The sequence below is a fragment of the Corvus moneduloides genome, chromosome 7 (assembly GCF_009650955.1).
Source record: "Corvus moneduloides isolate bCorMon1 chromosome 7, bCorMon1.pri, whole genome shotgun sequence".
NCBI classification, from domain to species: domain Eukaryota; kingdom Metazoa; phylum Chordata; class Aves; order Passeriformes; family Corvidae; genus Corvus; species Corvus moneduloides.
Genome location: NC_045482.1, coordinates 33,716,864 through 33,733,816, shown reverse-complemented (window position 1 = coordinate 33,733,816; position 16,953 = coordinate 33,716,864). Strand labels below are relative to the sequence as shown.

The window sequence follows — 16,953 nt, the reverse complement described above, 5'->3', positions numbered from 1 at the left end:
TATTTCTAAACATATTTAGAAACAGTGCCAGCAGAAAAGAGCACCACTGGACACCCAAAGCAAATGTAATATTGACCAGTTCACAGGCACCTGCTGTATTCCCACAAGTGCGAGCACTTCATAAGCATCCCTGTCACTTCCAGTTACTCTTCTGTCACTTTAGTGCACCTGTTTGAAAGAGAGATGCTGGGAATTTTGAAAGACAGTTTGAGTCAAGGTTATTCATTTATTCTGAAATTGAAAACTCATGTCTAAAACCTCTACTGCAGACATAAAGCAATCAGAGTAACATTAATATACAAATTCTGAGTCAACAAACATGACATCAGGATTCCTTTTACACTTTTGTGGCATGTCACTTCTTAAAAAATCTCCTGCTTGAAGATTTACAGTAAGCCATACTGATGGGCTCTGCCATTTAGGATGCAAATATTCGTGGTGAATATTAGTTCTTAATTATTGAATGAAACCTGACTCAATAATTTCCATTAAGAAGGGTTTTCTGAGTAACGCAGAAAAAGGGGAAACACAAACTGCAACTTCTATCAAGTTTCTCTAAAGGAAGTTCCCCAGACAGGTCAAACCTTAGGAGTCTGACAATGAACAATATATGCTATAAATCAAACTCTGCATTCCTTTCAACATCTCCATTTTCCTTTCACCAACAGCTGGGTTTGTTTGTTGATTTGTTTTTCTGTTTGTTGGTTTGGTTTTTTGTTTATTTTTTTTTTCTGGGCGTGGGGAGGTTGTTTGCTTATTTGGGTTTGTTGTTTTGGTTTTTCTTCCAGGAGGTGAGAGGAGGAAGTCCAAACAATTGACAGAGCCCTTGAATGTTTCATTCATTTAAGCAGGATCAGCATTTCAACCCAGAACTGCCTATTTCTCAAACTAAACCCCTTTGGTACTACCATACTGTAAGAATAAACAACTGGTCTTCATCCTTCCATTTAATGGCTCTGGAATGTCTCAAGCTGATAATCCACTTGACTGAGATCATTATGGACAAGAAAGAGGTTACTTGGGTAAAGACTGTAAGAGTAACATCTCTAGTGTTTTCCTGACAATGAATAGTATAAAAGTATTTTAATAAACTTGCTACAGTATAAAAGCTTTTTAATATACTTGGTTATTTTTGGACATGCTTCAAGCTTTCTTATTTAAAATGTCTATTTGAAGAAAAGTCCTCCTTAAGGCCATTTTCAAGAGAACCTGGATCTTATCCTGCTCAGCTCAGATGAATTTTTAACAATTTCCCTATGAACCGCAGAAGCTTTGGCATGAATTGTCTTTGGAGTTGTAAACAGCACAAATGTGACATGCAGGAAATTAAAATTTTATAAAAGCAAAAGTAGATCTAAATCAGTACTGAATGAGCCTGTCTGCACATGGAGAGGTGAACAAGAGGGATGTGAAAGTGTTATATAAAATAGCAAACAAAAAAGGAGACCAACCAGGACACAAATGCCTCAAGAACAAAGGATGATTCAATTAAATTAAAAATCATCAAGAAACTAACATAGTTCACTCACAGCAGGGTTACCCCATTGAACTGAGGTATGCCAGACACATAGAGAGGCTAAAAACCAGCAACAGTTACATGAGCTCATTTAAAATATTAAGGATTAGAAACCCTCATGTTTCAGGCTGTAAGTGAAGAAAGCAAGAGTTTTAGGATGAAATGGCTCCTGTATTTCTGACACAGAGCACACAAGACTGTGTGAGCAGGTCTGCTTACAACCATCCTGTGGCCACAGAAGAGATTCCTGCTCTAGTCTGTAGCATCCTCTGCACAAACCATGACGTGTCACCACCCAGGCCTCCAGTTCACAGAGTACAAATTATTCAAGATTTGTGTGCAAAGCCTGAATCAATTGCTCATAACTAGGATTTTAAATCAGTGGCAGCTAGTGGTAAAAACAAGTCATAATTGGAAGGGCCTGTCTCCAGTTTGAGGGAGAGATTGCTCTTCATTATGTCTCTCATTATGCCTTTCATCCTCCTGAGCAAGTCTCGGCACAGTTTGGTTCTCCTTGGACCTCTTTCATCTACTACACTCTGTTTAATGACAATCCATCATTTAAAAAAGGACCCCAAAAAGGACTTTCGCCAACGATAGTTGCTTAGATCATACAGACTCCACACCAGATAAAAGAAATCTTGGGAGACCAAAGAGAGCTGAACTTAATCAGAGGGATGAAAGACAAAATGAAAATCTATCTACCCTTACATTTAAAAATGGAGTTTCCTTCAGAAAAGATGATCTCGACTCTCTCCCTCTGTGCCTGTTAAATATGGTGTGAGCACTGTCAGATCCTGTGGGACTTTTATGATTGAGATGCTCCAGCAATTCCTGTAAATTGTACACATTTGGATGGTGCTGTCTGAGGTGACCCAGCCACTTCCTATTGATCTAAAACCCTTTTCCCCCCCTTCTTCCCTCCTTCCTCCTAATCAAGGCAGAAATACATAGCCTGGCAAGCTTTGATGTCCCTCTGCTTTACCTCTCATTATTTTGATCTTTTAACAATCCCTCTATTGGCACATGCCCTTAGCATGCATTTTCAGTGTCCGAGCCTTCTGGCTTCAAAAGACTGTTCTACTTGATTAAGGCTTTTTGTTCCTTTCCCCGAGAAAACAAATGCTGTGTGTGGTACTAAGATGCTGATATTTGTTTTGTTTACCAGATAAGAGCAGTATACAGTTAAGCTAGAGAGCCTGCTTATTCCCTTCTACAGAGTGGAATATACTGTCCTGGTTTTGAAGGAAATCAAATACATGTAACTTATCTGATGCAGTCTTCATCATCTTTATTTTACAGGAAGTCTACAGATCATTGAGTTGCCTTTGGATAAAATGCTGCACTGTAGATTGCTGTCAGGACAAATTCTCTAAGAGTCTCCTCAATTTTTATGTTGCTGGCATAAGGCTACAGTGACAGAAATGACTCGGAGTCTCTCCTGCTATTAGTTCACGTCTATAAAGTAATGTCATGCCAATTCTCCTCCTGCCTATGAAATATTCTTAGAGCAGCTCTACCTGAGGTGGAAGCTGGGCAGACCCTGGCTGAAATATAGTTTTAAGTGTCCTCTGATGCCTGCTGACATCCCCCATTAAAAACAGGAGGGCAGTCCACCATCACTCTTCTGTGAACAACCTGTCACTGGCAAACCAGTATCAATCTTTCTTCCCCTTGTCCTATCAACTCACACCCAAAGAAAGAAAAATTGGTCTAGGGGAACACATTACCTGGAAGATCCATGGGATGTAATACAATATGAGGACAAATTTCCATGCCCCACTGCAGTGCCCAGCTGCAGATTCCAGCCGTGTACATTTGTATAGACACCTCTGCTGCAGCACCGGGTTTTAAGAAATTGGCCCAGGATGATTTCTATGCAAGCAGGTGACTTTATTTCTCATAAATTAAACTGCAGCAATATCAAAGGCAGCCGAAATGCTCAGAGAGATTGATCCACCATACCTTCACAGAGCTTCCCCTCCTGTTCCCAGTCAACTCTAATACTACAAAACTGAAATTAATCCCTTGGAAAATCTCTCTGGGAGAGGATATCTTCCTCATGCCACTGGTGCAGGGAAGGCTAAGAATGCATACATACATGCATGCATGACATTAGTATGGCATTTTTGTCTCCTCCTCTATTTTTCCTTGTTTCCCTCTTTGTGAAACACTGTCACACATTTTTGCATGAAGCAAATCTACTATCAAATCTATAGTTAAACTCAGACTTTGGGAAGTAATTTAAAGATCAAAGCTAAACGGTAAACTGACAGAAATCTGACACGAGCAATCTGGACTCATGCAATCCCTCATTCATACTGCAGCGATCATTCTCTCCATCTCCTGTGTGCAGATATACACAGTTCATCAAGAATGAAGATTAGTTTTAAATGCAAAACCAAAGGTAAATGTTCATTAAGCTCAAGAGATTTTAATTTGTTCAGTGCTATTCACCAGAGGTTGACTTCTAAATACTTAATTTCTTTCTGCTAATGAAATTTGGGTATTTTGAAAAAAAAGGCTCCTAATCTATTCTGAATCTATTGGCAAACCAGGAACTGGAATTACTCAAGAGAAAGTTTCGGTGTTTTTATCTGACCTCAATTGTTTGTCATTACTTATAGTGGCAGAAGGTGTTACAGAACAAAAATAAAAGGGAGGATTGCCTGCTGAATCTATTCTGTTTTATGAAACAGAAGAATAAATTTCAGGAACTTGGAGATGAGAAGGAAAATGTAAGCAAAACATGATTTTATGACAGGTGCTTTTTTACAGCAGGATAATGGCACTCATATAAGACTGAATTCCAGACTTTCCTCTACAGTACTGCTGCCCACCTCTCTACACTGCAAGTGCTGCATATGACTTTTTTTTCTTTAATGAAATGAAAAATTTCACTTTTCTGATTTCAGAGCACGCTCAATTTATCCAGCATGTATTTTTGGTCTGCCCTTCAAAGTACTCATGATTTGCAGTTACCCAGATGTGTTACAGATGTGCTCTCTAGTTCATCATCCAGACTGTTAGTGACAGCACTGACAACAGTCCAGGGTGCGTGTGTCCCGTGGGAAGCTGTCAGGATCTGATCAGAAGCCATCTGAAACAGCCTTCCTGGCTGACAGCAAAGAGCTGATAACAGAGCTTGGAATGGGTCTTTTCAACAAGTTGCACAAGCAACTCACCCTGCATGTCTCTAGGTCATACTCTCATACTGCACATGGGAGGCTGTCGCATGGGACTGGACTCAATGTCTTCCTGAAGTCAAGAGAATATGATCTGTGCTGCTTTTCACTTACATTATTGCCTGACCTCCAGCCCACTGCCTTGTCAAGGAAAGAAATCAGATTATCAAAAACAATAATAGTGAATCAATTCTGGTTTGGTTGTTTCTTACCACCTTGCTACTCTCCGCGTGTTTATAAGCTAAAATTGCATTATCAGCAACAAGAGGATAACAATACAACACATCCTTTGTGAATTTGCAATATGATGTAGAGTAATTATATCTGTGAACTGTTGGTGGAGCCCTGGGCAGACATGGCTGGCAAACAGACCAAGGCTCTTCACCCTGGAAAGGCAATCTCCTTCCTGAACCTCAGTGCCGTCCTAGACAAACTCTGCTTCACCAACTTTCTTTTCTAACAGATCACAGACAAGTCTCACCTCCTGTCTTTACCCTGGTTAATTATTTTCCCCCTCAATTATTTGCTCCCAGTGCCACCAGCTGCCAGATAGGTGCCTTCCAGACCAGGATTCTGGCTGGGACCAGTCAAGTTCAGCTCACTGTGCTCTTTTGTGTCCCTGCAACCGCCTGTTACACCCTGGACTAGAACCAGCAGAAAAAACACTGACCAACTAATGAACACCCAGCATCACTCAGAATAAGGCTGAAGGTGCCATTGTCCTACCTGTCCTACCTCCCCCCTTATACTGGAGGGAGCTGCTGGTGACAGGTAAGCTGCTGTCAGATGGACAAATTGACACAGGACTGCACCACAGAGCCCTACTCAGAAAACATCACCAGTGAACTGAAGCAGTCGAGTCTCCACCACATTTACTATCATAATTGCATTCCTTGTAAACTTCAGGTTATCACATTGCCTTCAGCCTGTAAATTGTCACAGGATCCTAATACATACCTCCTGAAATTGGTAATTCTGTGCAGAAAGCATTCTGCAACTCAAATCACAATGATGTGCTAATTTAGCTAATCAGCAGTTATATTAACTACCTACAAAACAAACAGGGAATAAGAACTGTTGGGTGACTTATGAGCAAAAAAAAAATATGGTAACACTGATGCTTTTTTGATGGCACATCTCATTATAAAGAGGTTACCACAAAATAATTTCAGGAGAAACAACAACAGTGTATATGGCCATTACAGGGTTACTGATAGATAATACATGAGATAATACAGCTAAAGGATACCTGTTTGAAATATTTGTGTAGATGCAATCTTAACAGGCTATATCTAAACTCATCCTTTCATCTTGCTTCATATGATGCATTAACTTGGTCACTATTAGACTTGTGATCACAGTACTGCCTATATTTTATATAACATTTCACTGGAACTATCACTGCATTTAGACCCACTCAGGAAACTTAGACAGAAGATTGTTACCATTTTTTTCTTATGATGATAATAAGCTCTTGGTCTGAATCAGTCTAAAACCAGTCTTGTCTGCAATGTCCCTACAGCTATCAGAAAGCTCCAGAGCAAGAGCCAGAAACCTACAATGAAGGAGACAGGAACCTTGAATTGCTTTAGTCTGGTGCTGCCTGCATCCCACGTTTTCACTGTCAATTCATACATCAGCTTTTCAACTGTAACAGATTATATTTAACACTAACCATCTTAGCAAAGTCCATGTGGTGTGAATTTACAACCCAGCTAAAGCAGGAAAGGAAATACATCCTGTGTGGTCTGACAGCAGAGCAACCAAAAGAAATACACCACCATTGAGATGCTCAATGGGGCTGTCCAGGATCGATCCATCCCGTACCCTCTCGTGAGACAGGGAGAGTTCTGCTCTCCAAAGCAAAGGAGTAGCTTCTTATTGCTGCATTGGTGAGTCTGCATTGTTGTTTTCCTGTACATAAATCAATAAACTATCTCTAAAAATATTTCCTGCTCTGTGTCACAGCATTTCTGTATTCTTATGATGGCGAGCTACAGCTCTGAGAAGGACTTACTGTCTCATTAACAGGGGAAAATATGGTCAAATCCTCCAAATGAATCAAAGCAAAGTGGCAGGAGCAGGAGAAATAAGACATGGCACTTTCCATTGCTGCAGCTTTTGGAAAGTAACTTGTTTTTTTATCATCGTGTTGTCAGTGTATTTCCAGGACCAGTTTTTAATGCAGAGTCTCATTAGACCCGTCTGCTCTTTAATACATGTCTATTTACGCTACCAATGGTGTTTGAAGCAGCCTTCAAAGACACTTGCTTAAAACAGGCTTTCCATCCACTAATTAAACCTTAACAATCCCTTATAACGAGCAACACATTTTTTCCCCAAAAATTGTGTACTTCCCAGGTGGCTCTTCATGTTAGCACTGAAAGGAGAGGTCATTCCTGAGGGATCCTCCACCACAAACATCTGAGAACAGGAAAGTCACCAAAGTGCCCCTGCAGAAGAAGGGATTCTCATGGAAGCATGGAATGGGCTGAACTGGACACCATTCAGCTCATCTCGTTCTGATCTCCCTGCCATGGCAGGATACCTCCCACTACCCCAGGTTGCTGCAAGCAGCATCCAATCTGGCCCTGAACGCTTCCAGGGATGGAGGCATCCACAACTTCTCTGAGAAACCTCTGCCAGGGCCTCACCATCCTCACAGTTAAGACTTTCTTCCAACTCTACTTATTGTCACTTTAAAGCCAATCCACCTTGCCCTGTCACTCCATGCCCTCTCCAGCTCTCTCAAAGCCCCTTCAGGGCACTGCAAGGGAGTCCAACATCTCCCTGGAGCCTTCTCTGCTCCAGGCTGAGTAACCCCAACTCTCTCAGCCCACCTCCATAGCAGAGGTGCTTCAGCCTTCTGAGCATCTCTGTGATTTCCCCTGGACCTGCTCCAACAGGTCCACATCCTTCTTATGTTAAGGACCCCAGAGCTGGATGCAGAGCTCCAGGTGAGGTCTCACCAGAGCAGGGCAGAGGGGCAGGATCCCCTCCCTCACCTGCTGCCCACACTGCTTTGGATGCAGCCCAGGACAAGGTTGGGTGTCTGGGCTTCAAGTGCGCATTGCCAGCTCACGCTGAGCTTCTCATCAACAACATTCCCACATCCTTCTTCCCAGGGCTGCTCTTAATCCATTCTTCATCCAGCCTGTATTTGTGCTTGGGACTGCCCTCACCCCTGCGCAGGACCTCTTCTCACAGCAAATTAGTTCCTGGTGGAGGCAAATGACAGCTGTACAGCAACACAGAAGTTTGCAAAGCTCCTCATTTACCGTTAGAAATGTTGTCTTGTGTAACTGTCAAGCAACAGCAATATTCCTACCCCGTTTTACTTGAGTGCCCTGTCTTGGGGGCATTTTGCCAATCATGCCTCAATTAAGTTTAAATAACAACTAATTTATTAGTCCTAAAGGCTACCTTTCCCTTTCCTATGGGACTGCTTGCTGAGTAAGTCAGTCCACTGAAGCTGATGTGAAAAATGAAATGCTACTGTAATTAGTGTAATATCTTTCCAAGATAAAACCATAAGAACTGCAGCTTCAAACAGCTGTCATCTGGCTATTCTGCTTATTATTCACAGACAAACTCTGATATCTTCTGCATATTACACGGTACGTTTACATGCAGTCTCAGTGAAAACACTCGTGGAACAGGATCTCTAAGTATCTAGCTCAGAATGTAGCCGAGAGAAAGAACGGAGCTTGAAAGTCATTTCAGACCTCATTTTCCCTCAGCACAGTCATTGTCCCAAATAGGTACACATAAACACATACTGGTTTTCTTTAGAAGCAATTTATGTGAATTCAATGTTCTTATAAAATTGGCTAGATATGACAGTCACTGAAAACTAAAATCCTCTTTTTTACATGACAGTCAGGGTACAGAGAGAAAAAAAAATCTAAAAAATGGATGCTCCAAGGAACAGCAAGACTGATTATCTTCAGAGGTAAAAGGGTAATTGCTGTCACATGGTAAAAAAGGAACCAGGCAAATTCATATGAATACTCTTTGGAGAAGAAGCCCTTACTGGTTAAAGATGCTGCACATTATGTAAGGCAATTACTGTGTGGAGTGGTGGTGATGCCTCGAATGCAAGCTCATTCACAGATGCCTGAATATTGCAGGAAGGCATCATCTATCTCTTACACCTGGGATTCTTCTGCTGATGGCACAGATTCCCCTGAAAACACCCAGAGACTCACAGCACCATTCATACAAGGTAATTTGGGATGGAAGGGACCTCGGAAGATCCAATCCCTGCTCTAAGAAGGACTGACTTCAAAGTTAGAAAAGGCTGCTCAAGACCTTTTTTGTTAACTGTTCAGTATCTCCAAGGAATCTACAGTCTCTCTGGGCAACCTGGGAGTTTCTCTCACTCCAGCCTATGATTTACCTTCTCTTAATTCACTGTGCACCTCTGGGAAGTGTGGCTCCATCTCATCTGTGAACTCCACACTAGACACTCCTCCAGACTGAACAAGCCCAAATCCCCAGCCCCATCTCACATGCTAATTCAGAAGTATATCCAAAACCCCCTTCCCAGTGAAGAATGACAGGATCAGAAATCCCCCAGTGTCAAGGTTTATAAGATGAAGAGCCCCTGCAAGGCGTGTAAGCAAACACCTCCCTTGGCTAAAGGGCTGTTCCACGACAGCACAGAGCACCTCTGCACACTCCTGAGGAGTCCAAGCAGAAGCAAGGAGAGGTATTAACAAAACCTTTATGAAAGTTTCCCTTATTAAACACTTCTACAGGTAAAGTACAGAATTGCTGAAAACCCAGCAGATTCTTTTCCAGACACAGTATGGTCAGAGTCAGCAGCTGGGTTTGATCTCTCTGTGGAGATCGCTCTCCTTGTTCATACAAAATATCTTTAAAAATCTTCTTCCATGGGTTTCATCTGAGAACTCATTTTCCTGAGACCCCACTCATCTTCAATAATACCCAGCAGAGTGGTTCTATCACTACATGTAACTATGAAAACCAAAGCTGTTACAAAAGCCACAGTTAATTACAAAAAGTGAATGCAGCACTGAAATGATTTTTGCTTAAACCCACCAAGGTATGTTTTTCACGATTACCCTAGAACAGCACATAGCCTAGGTAATTATTGGAGGGCTCTCCACAGAGTAAAAGCAAGTGTGATACTCTTCTACTATACTTCTAATTCTGTCAGAGTATGATTAACACAAAGTTCGTGCACCTACTAGAACATAAAGATTACCATCCCTTCACACAGAGACTGAACAATACAATTTACAGATTTGAAAACCTTGTGGAAAGGTTTGTGGTCAAAACCTAGTTAAAGATATTTACTCCTTTGAGTTTCAGTTTAAAACACATTTCTTCTTTCAGATACATCCCACATACTGTCAGGGCTTTTCTTTCTTTTCCTTTGTTTCCAGATTATATAAGAAATTCATTTCATCTTTAAAGAATAGCTTCTAGCTTTGCGAAGGAGTAAATTATTATGTCAAGTTTCCTCAGTTAGCATACCTGTATAGCAATTTTTTTCAATAAAAATAACCTTTTGTAAAAGGTTTCATTGTATTTCCCAGGAGACTGATAACAGTCACATCTCCAGCCATCTGCAGCCACCACTACAGACTCTGATGCACACTCTGAAAAATGACATTCTCCTCAACACTTCTGTTCAGACAATGGGACCACTAATTTCTAAATGCTTAATTATGCCAAGGGCAGAAGCCCAAACCCTTTACCCACGTTGAACTTCTTCAACAGTCTTAATGAAAATCAGGCCTCAGGCAAATCATTAGTAAAATTCAAAATCATGAGGAAATTATCCTTTCCATTTTTAGCACAAAGAATGGATTACTTCATAAAGGCCTATAGATAATTCATTTAAAGCTCACACGCTTCAGCTTTGGGCAGAAGAGCAGGTTAAGATATTTGAACATCAAGCACAGATATCCCCCTATACTCCACAATATTGCGTTAGTGGTACTTTAAATCCCAGCACAGCAGAACTGTATAACGGATGCAGTTCCCAAAACACTTTATGTCATAAAGTACTTCAGTTAGTTTCCAAATTATCTACTGCAACAGAGCAAAGACCTTACTTAAACGCTACATCCAAGACCTCAAACGCTGCGGGGCTGGATGGAGGAATCTTACCCCTGGACTGCAGGCCGTGCCCACACGCCTCACTCTGCCCTGGCAGGCCCTGTCTCACCGGCTCTGGCACCAGCACGCAGGGGCTCCAGCGGTGGCTCTTCCACCTGCAGCAGGAACAGCAAACACTCAAGTGGTTAGAACTGGAAGACAGGGAACACAAACCCAGGCACAAACTCTAGCTACGAATCGTAATATGCTGTGGGGACTTTGGAGTCGCAAAGCTGTAATTACTCCTGAAATAAGCACTGGGAACTGAAATTCAGACGCCAGGTTCAGCTTCTAGGGAGCTACATCCTCCTCCTACAACATTCCCTTTTCTCATTTTTGCAGGACATGGTTCAAAGTGACATAAGATACATAGGAAATAGCTCCAGTGGGCTTTGTCACCAGGCTCTCCTCCTGTTCTCATACAACTGATGATGTCCCCAGCCTGCTTTCCATGCTCACAGATGTGCCAGCCAGCAACACCGGGAAGCGGCTTTCCACGGCACCAGGCAGAGCAGAGCGTTGTGTCCCCTGCCTGGCACCGCCTTCAGCTCCACACTCTGTTCCAGGACCACCTCCTGTGGGATGTACAGGCTGCAGATTCACATGCAAAGATATAACGCTTTTCTATTTACTAATATTGCACAACAGATGGCCCACAGAATCTTAATGAAGAGCAGTGAGTAGCTGCTCTATTGTATTATTTGTCTAATCAGAACTTTGTAAGTGTGTACTATTCACTGGAGGGAGAGTACCAGGGGAAAAGACAAGAGTTTCTGCAATAAGAACGCAATTATGATTAAGGCACTCTAGGGCTTGTGGTCCCAAAATAGCTTACATTGATTTTAGATACAATGAGGGGGGAGCTCCCAGTAACAGCTTCCTTACACACATCAGACCCCGAGGTTACCATTTCTAGGAGCTCTGTCTGTGTCTGTTGGTGGTTGTTCTGATGATGCCGAATCTACTGATATCTCCATCTGAACTCTACTCTTACACATTTTGCAAGGTACATTATCTGTTCCAAACTCTGCATTTTCCAACATTATGTTATTTTCTGGTGAAAATTGTGCGGGACAAGAGTCCTTTCTGGAGAAGTGGACACCCACTAGAGACTTATTCCAAGCTAACAGTTTTTACCTATACACTGGACAGGTGGGAACATCTTCACATTCTCTTTCCTCATACAAGGTGTCCGGACACGCCTGTCCCCCACTGGCAGAATCCTGAAGGATAATCCTGTACCGGGACTGCTTAACTGCAGTGGCATTGCCTGAAAAGCAAAGAAAGAATTTGTCTTTCAGGCACAGTTGGCACCCCAAGTTAGTGATTTAGCTGGCTTGGTTAGAAACATGCTCTGTGTTTCATTTGTATTTTGAATATTTGTATATTCATTTGTGAACACTCTGTAACATTTCTTCCTCTGAAATTACCAGTAGTTCAGCAGGACAGCTGCTGGAAGGTTGATAGATCAACAGCCTAACAGATGCATCAAAAAACGTCTATTTAACAGAAGACCAAATCAAGTAAAAAAATAAGTAGACAAGAAAATAAACATCTTAACCAGGGAAAAGACTAAAACCAAAGAAATAAACTGTCATAATAGAAAGTTTTGTTTCTGAGAACACATTCAGGTGGTCTCAGGCTGCTACCAGTAACCCATCTTTATGGCTCTAGAAATTAGAGATGATAACTTCCTGATAGGAAAACCATTGCAACCAACAGAGGCTAACTCTTTACTTAACCTGCGTTGATGCAAGATCAATCCATCTAGAAACACAGTTCACAAAATCCACGGCACAGAATGCAGCAGGAAAGACAAGAACAAGATTTATCTATTTATCTCTACAGCTAAAGCAAACACAATCCTTGGCTGTGTAAGCGGTAAGTGCAAACTGAGAGCTGGTTTAACCACTGCATATAGCATTTGTATTTCTCTGGATACTGACTCACACTTCAAAAACAGGTGCTAGAAAAGTAAAAAGGGATCTCAGGAGAACTCCTTAAAGGATTACAGACCACGTAAACATCTTTAAATAGTGGACTTAATCAAGTTTGTCTGAAAGAGGAAAGCAATGTGCAAACAAACCCACTACGAGTACTATTCTTCCAGCTCAGAATATGGGCAAAGCTGCAGCAGCAAAATTACAATGGAGTACAAGGAAAACTTAAAAGTCACACCATGAACACAAAGTACAAGCACAGAGCCAAGAAAAATGTTGGCTTTAGAAATACCAAGTCATACAAGCCTTCACTGGCAGATGTGCCACCACCGTGAGACCACTGCAAAAGGACACTGGACCTGACAGGAGGCTGCTCACCATGGCTGCTGCCCTGGGGCAGGAAAAGCACTTCTTTCACAGCCACTACCTAAGGCAGCTCTACAGCTTCCTACAGTCTCCTTTCACATGTCTGATTTGGTGCCTGTAAAGCCCCACAAAGAGCCTTTTCTTAAAATCTAGCCCACACCATCACTCCTGTAAATTAAACTGTTTTATCTTCTGTCCACTACATGAAGAAAAGAGTTTATCCCTGTCACCTAATGTATAACCTTTACAAAATTGCAAGGCCTTGCATCCACTCGAAGTTTTCCCTTCTCTAAGCAATCCCAGTCCTTTGTAGGTCCAATTCAATTCCCTCTCATTGCTCACTTTCTCACAACACTGTGCCCACGGACCTGCAGCCTCCCCAGGGCAGAGCACAGTGACCCCTCAGGGGTCTTACATACACATACAATGTGCCCAGGAATTTGACAAGCCCAGTATGAGTTTTAGCATTTCTAACTGCTGACTTTTATTCAGGAGGGAAGGCTCACAGGATCTTATCAACGTGTATCAATACACTATAACGGGCAGTAAAGGAGACACACACAGACTGTTTTCACTGTGATACCCACTGTGAGATTTTTAAAGCATCTGAGTACCTATTTAAGAGTGATTTAATTTAAGCCACTGTTCCTCAGCTTCCTGATAAAAGTTTATTGTGTCAAAAATCTACCACTTCCCTTAATTAGAACAGCTACACTGTCAAAATAAGAGGAAATTAAATTTATTGGGGACAATTTGTTCTCAATAACTCCTTACTGGCCAGTTTACTACAATCTGATTTTTGAAATGTTTATATCTTGAGTAATAACTTGTTCTTGTGGCTTTCTACATAATGAAGTTAGGATGAGTAATCTACAATTTTCTTGACCTTTCTTTTTGGGGGAGTGGAGGTGAAGGGAGAGTTTTGGTTTGGTTTGCCTTGGTATTATTGAGTTCTAGTTCTTTAACACTTAATTTCTCACCCATAAGACAGTCACGCGATGCTCTGGAATTACTTTACTACTTCCTTCTTATTCACACAACCTCACTGACATGGGAATAGCTACCCAATGGAAACACTCCTTAGTCCATTCTTCTCCTGGCTGCAGACAGGAAACAGTGGCAGTAACTGCACATTGCCAATATTGTGCTTCTCTCATTTCTCAAAAAGTACATTTCATTCAGTTTCCCTTTACTTTTAATCCATTTATGCAATTTCCACTACCTAATATCCTCTAGCTTAGTTTGCATTCTTGATTTCTTGTTTCTAATCTTTGTAAAACAATATGACAATGCAAAAGAAAACAAGATCCTGAACAACTCTGCTAGTAAGACAAAAAAGGGCTTCTCTAGATGTGTGTGGTGTTCTCTCATCATGGTTTGAACCTTGAGCTTGCAAATCACAGACCTACACATGCCTTGCTCCCCAGTGCTACTGGCTTGCTATTAGCACAGTTTCAGAACAGAAATTACAGTCCAGTAGGGCTTCAGGCTTTTGGACAGGCTGTTTTGGAGCTTCCAGGTCTTCTGCACTCCTGTCTGCATAGAACGTGTTCCCAAGAGGTGTAGATACCAATTCCTGCAGTTTTTTGAAGCCTATCTTTTTCTTTTTTATATGTCTTGTTGATATTGCTATCCTTCACTTCCAAGAATCGTGAACTCTATCATTTTGTGATGATTTTCATTCAAATTATCTACCACCATTAGAATCGTACCCATTTCCTTCCTATTAATCAGGACCAAATCTAAATGAGCTTCCCACAGTAATTTTCTCCACCTCAAGAAACTAAATTATCCTCAACATTTATTGCACCTTACTCAAACCCCATTTTCAAAATTGAATTTCCTCACTGGCTTTTCTATAGCATTCCTTACAAATGTTAATAAGCATAATTTTTATATTTTCAGTTTAAATTGCTATAGCCTGATTTTTCCAGAGTACTAGAACTGTGGAGGACCATCCTTTTAAAGCCAAACTGATTTCAAGCATGGTCTGCCCTCCCAAAAAAAAATCAGGCCTGAAGATCTGAGAACCATCTTAACTTGTGTCCTTGACTTTGCAACTCAGGTAATGCTGTTGAGAATTTCAGGGGTGCCTTACCTCTGCTTCCACTCCCCATCCCTGTGCCACCAGACTCCACTCTCCTTCCTTACAGAGCCATAGAACTCCTACCAACCCACTCTTATTCCTCCCTGCATCTTGTATCCTTCCTTCCTCTGTCTTTCACCCCCAGGGCTTCCCTGCCCAGGGCTCAGAGAGCTGCACCACCATTCTCAGGTGAGGGACAAAATCCCTTTCACTCCTGGAACATGTGCTGTATCTGGTCCAGCTTCCACAGAAAACATTGAGTTTCACGCTCTGCTCCTGACCAGATGGAAAGGCAGAGTCTGGTCAACACAAGACTCTGCTCACACAAAAAACAAGGACAATTTTTCTGAGATTTTCAGAGATTTTCAGAGATTTTAGTCACCAAAATCAGTGCTGTGTCAAACATCATTGTAGACATAAGAGCTCTTAAGTCTTTCACTTTGACCAGCTCTAGCTGGGTGTTTATGAGGATTGGAAGTGGCAGATCATGGACTGACACAAGGTAGAGGCCATTGGAATTTCTTGTTGTGGCACACCATACATTTTATGCACTTTTACCCCATCTCATTTCAAATCTGATTTAAGGCATGGGGAGAAAATAGGACAGCTACTATCTAACATTTCATGTAAACTTGTTTAGAGAATTAAGTGACTGTGAAATTTCTAACCTTCCTCCTGTACCACCAATGCCCAGAAGAGACGAGGTACTTACAGGTACCATCTATTTTCAGAAGGGAGATGAAAAATTTATTGTTAGTTGCTTGCTTTTTTTAAACTCCCTGTTTTACATCTATGCTGACAGACCAGGGAGCACCTCACCCATGCTGAAAGCAGTTACCTCTCCAGGCCACCTTCACCCTCAGAAAAGCAGAGGAAAATCTACCTGCTGCTCATTCAGACCATTTCATATTCTGAAACCACCCTACTGATTTTTTGATTCTTTATTCAATCCATCCTCAAAGACCAGGTAAAACATACATTATAGAGACTGCAGTAGACAGTTGCCACCTTTAAGTATCTGAAATGGCAGAGAATCAATAACTTGCAACAACCTCGCAGTTCCTGCCTCCCCAACAGGTGCTTGGATTCGGGGGCACTTCCTTTGTGAATTATGTTGTCCGCCCATCTGTTACTGCCCTGAGGTTCAGTGCTGTCTGCACTTCTGAGGCAGGAGATAATCTTCTGCCAGAAGACAGACAGTTGTCTGATGACATTTAAATGTAGGGAAAATGTCAGCTTTTTTATTGTCAGATGGTAAACTCAGATGTATTTCCTCAGATAAACTACAGACAGCTCAACTGGTAAAGTTTTGTGTAAAGCTGATTTAGTGATTCCATGTTTGTCTAAGTTCTGATCTTCTGCTGGTACACAATTAATTTTAAATCTGCCAAGCAATACCTGCTCCTGCTTGATCTGATTAGTAATTCACCATCTGTATATTGCTTTCATTAAATACAACTTTTCTATGAGAAAAAAACAACACTCCTAACAACTCATGTATGTATAGTGGCTTTGAAATTTCATTACCATGCTGAGGTTTTAATTGTGCAATGCAAATTAAAAAAAAAAGAACCTTGCAATGCGGCCATATCAATAACAGATTTAGGAAAAAACAAACTCCCTCATCTAAGAAGTTTTAATTTAGAATTATATTAAAATGATAACACTGCCAAGGAGGTTAAATAATTAATTTCTTCTCATTTTAATTGTAGACTATTATTTAATAAACAA

At 41.4% G+C, this 16,953-nt stretch overlaps 1 protein-coding gene across 7 annotated transcripts in view; it reads right to left on the bottom strand.

The window, feature by feature from the left end:
- Positions 1–16,953, bottom strand: part of THSD7B (thrombospondin type 1 domain containing 7B) — a 299,484-nt gene that overhangs the window by 112,946 nt on the left and 169,585 nt on the right. For all 7 annotated transcript variants that reach the window (XM_032114787.1, XM_032114784.1, XM_032114789.1 and 4 more), the window contains exons 12-13: positions 11,968–12,100; positions 10,843–10,946 (exon numbers count right to left, since the gene is read on the bottom strand). In XM_032114787.1, the coding sequence (XP_031970678.1) occupies positions 10,843–10,946; positions 11,968–12,100 (237 nt within the window). The remainder of the gene's footprint in view (positions 1–10,842; positions 10,947–11,967; positions 12,101–16,953) is intronic.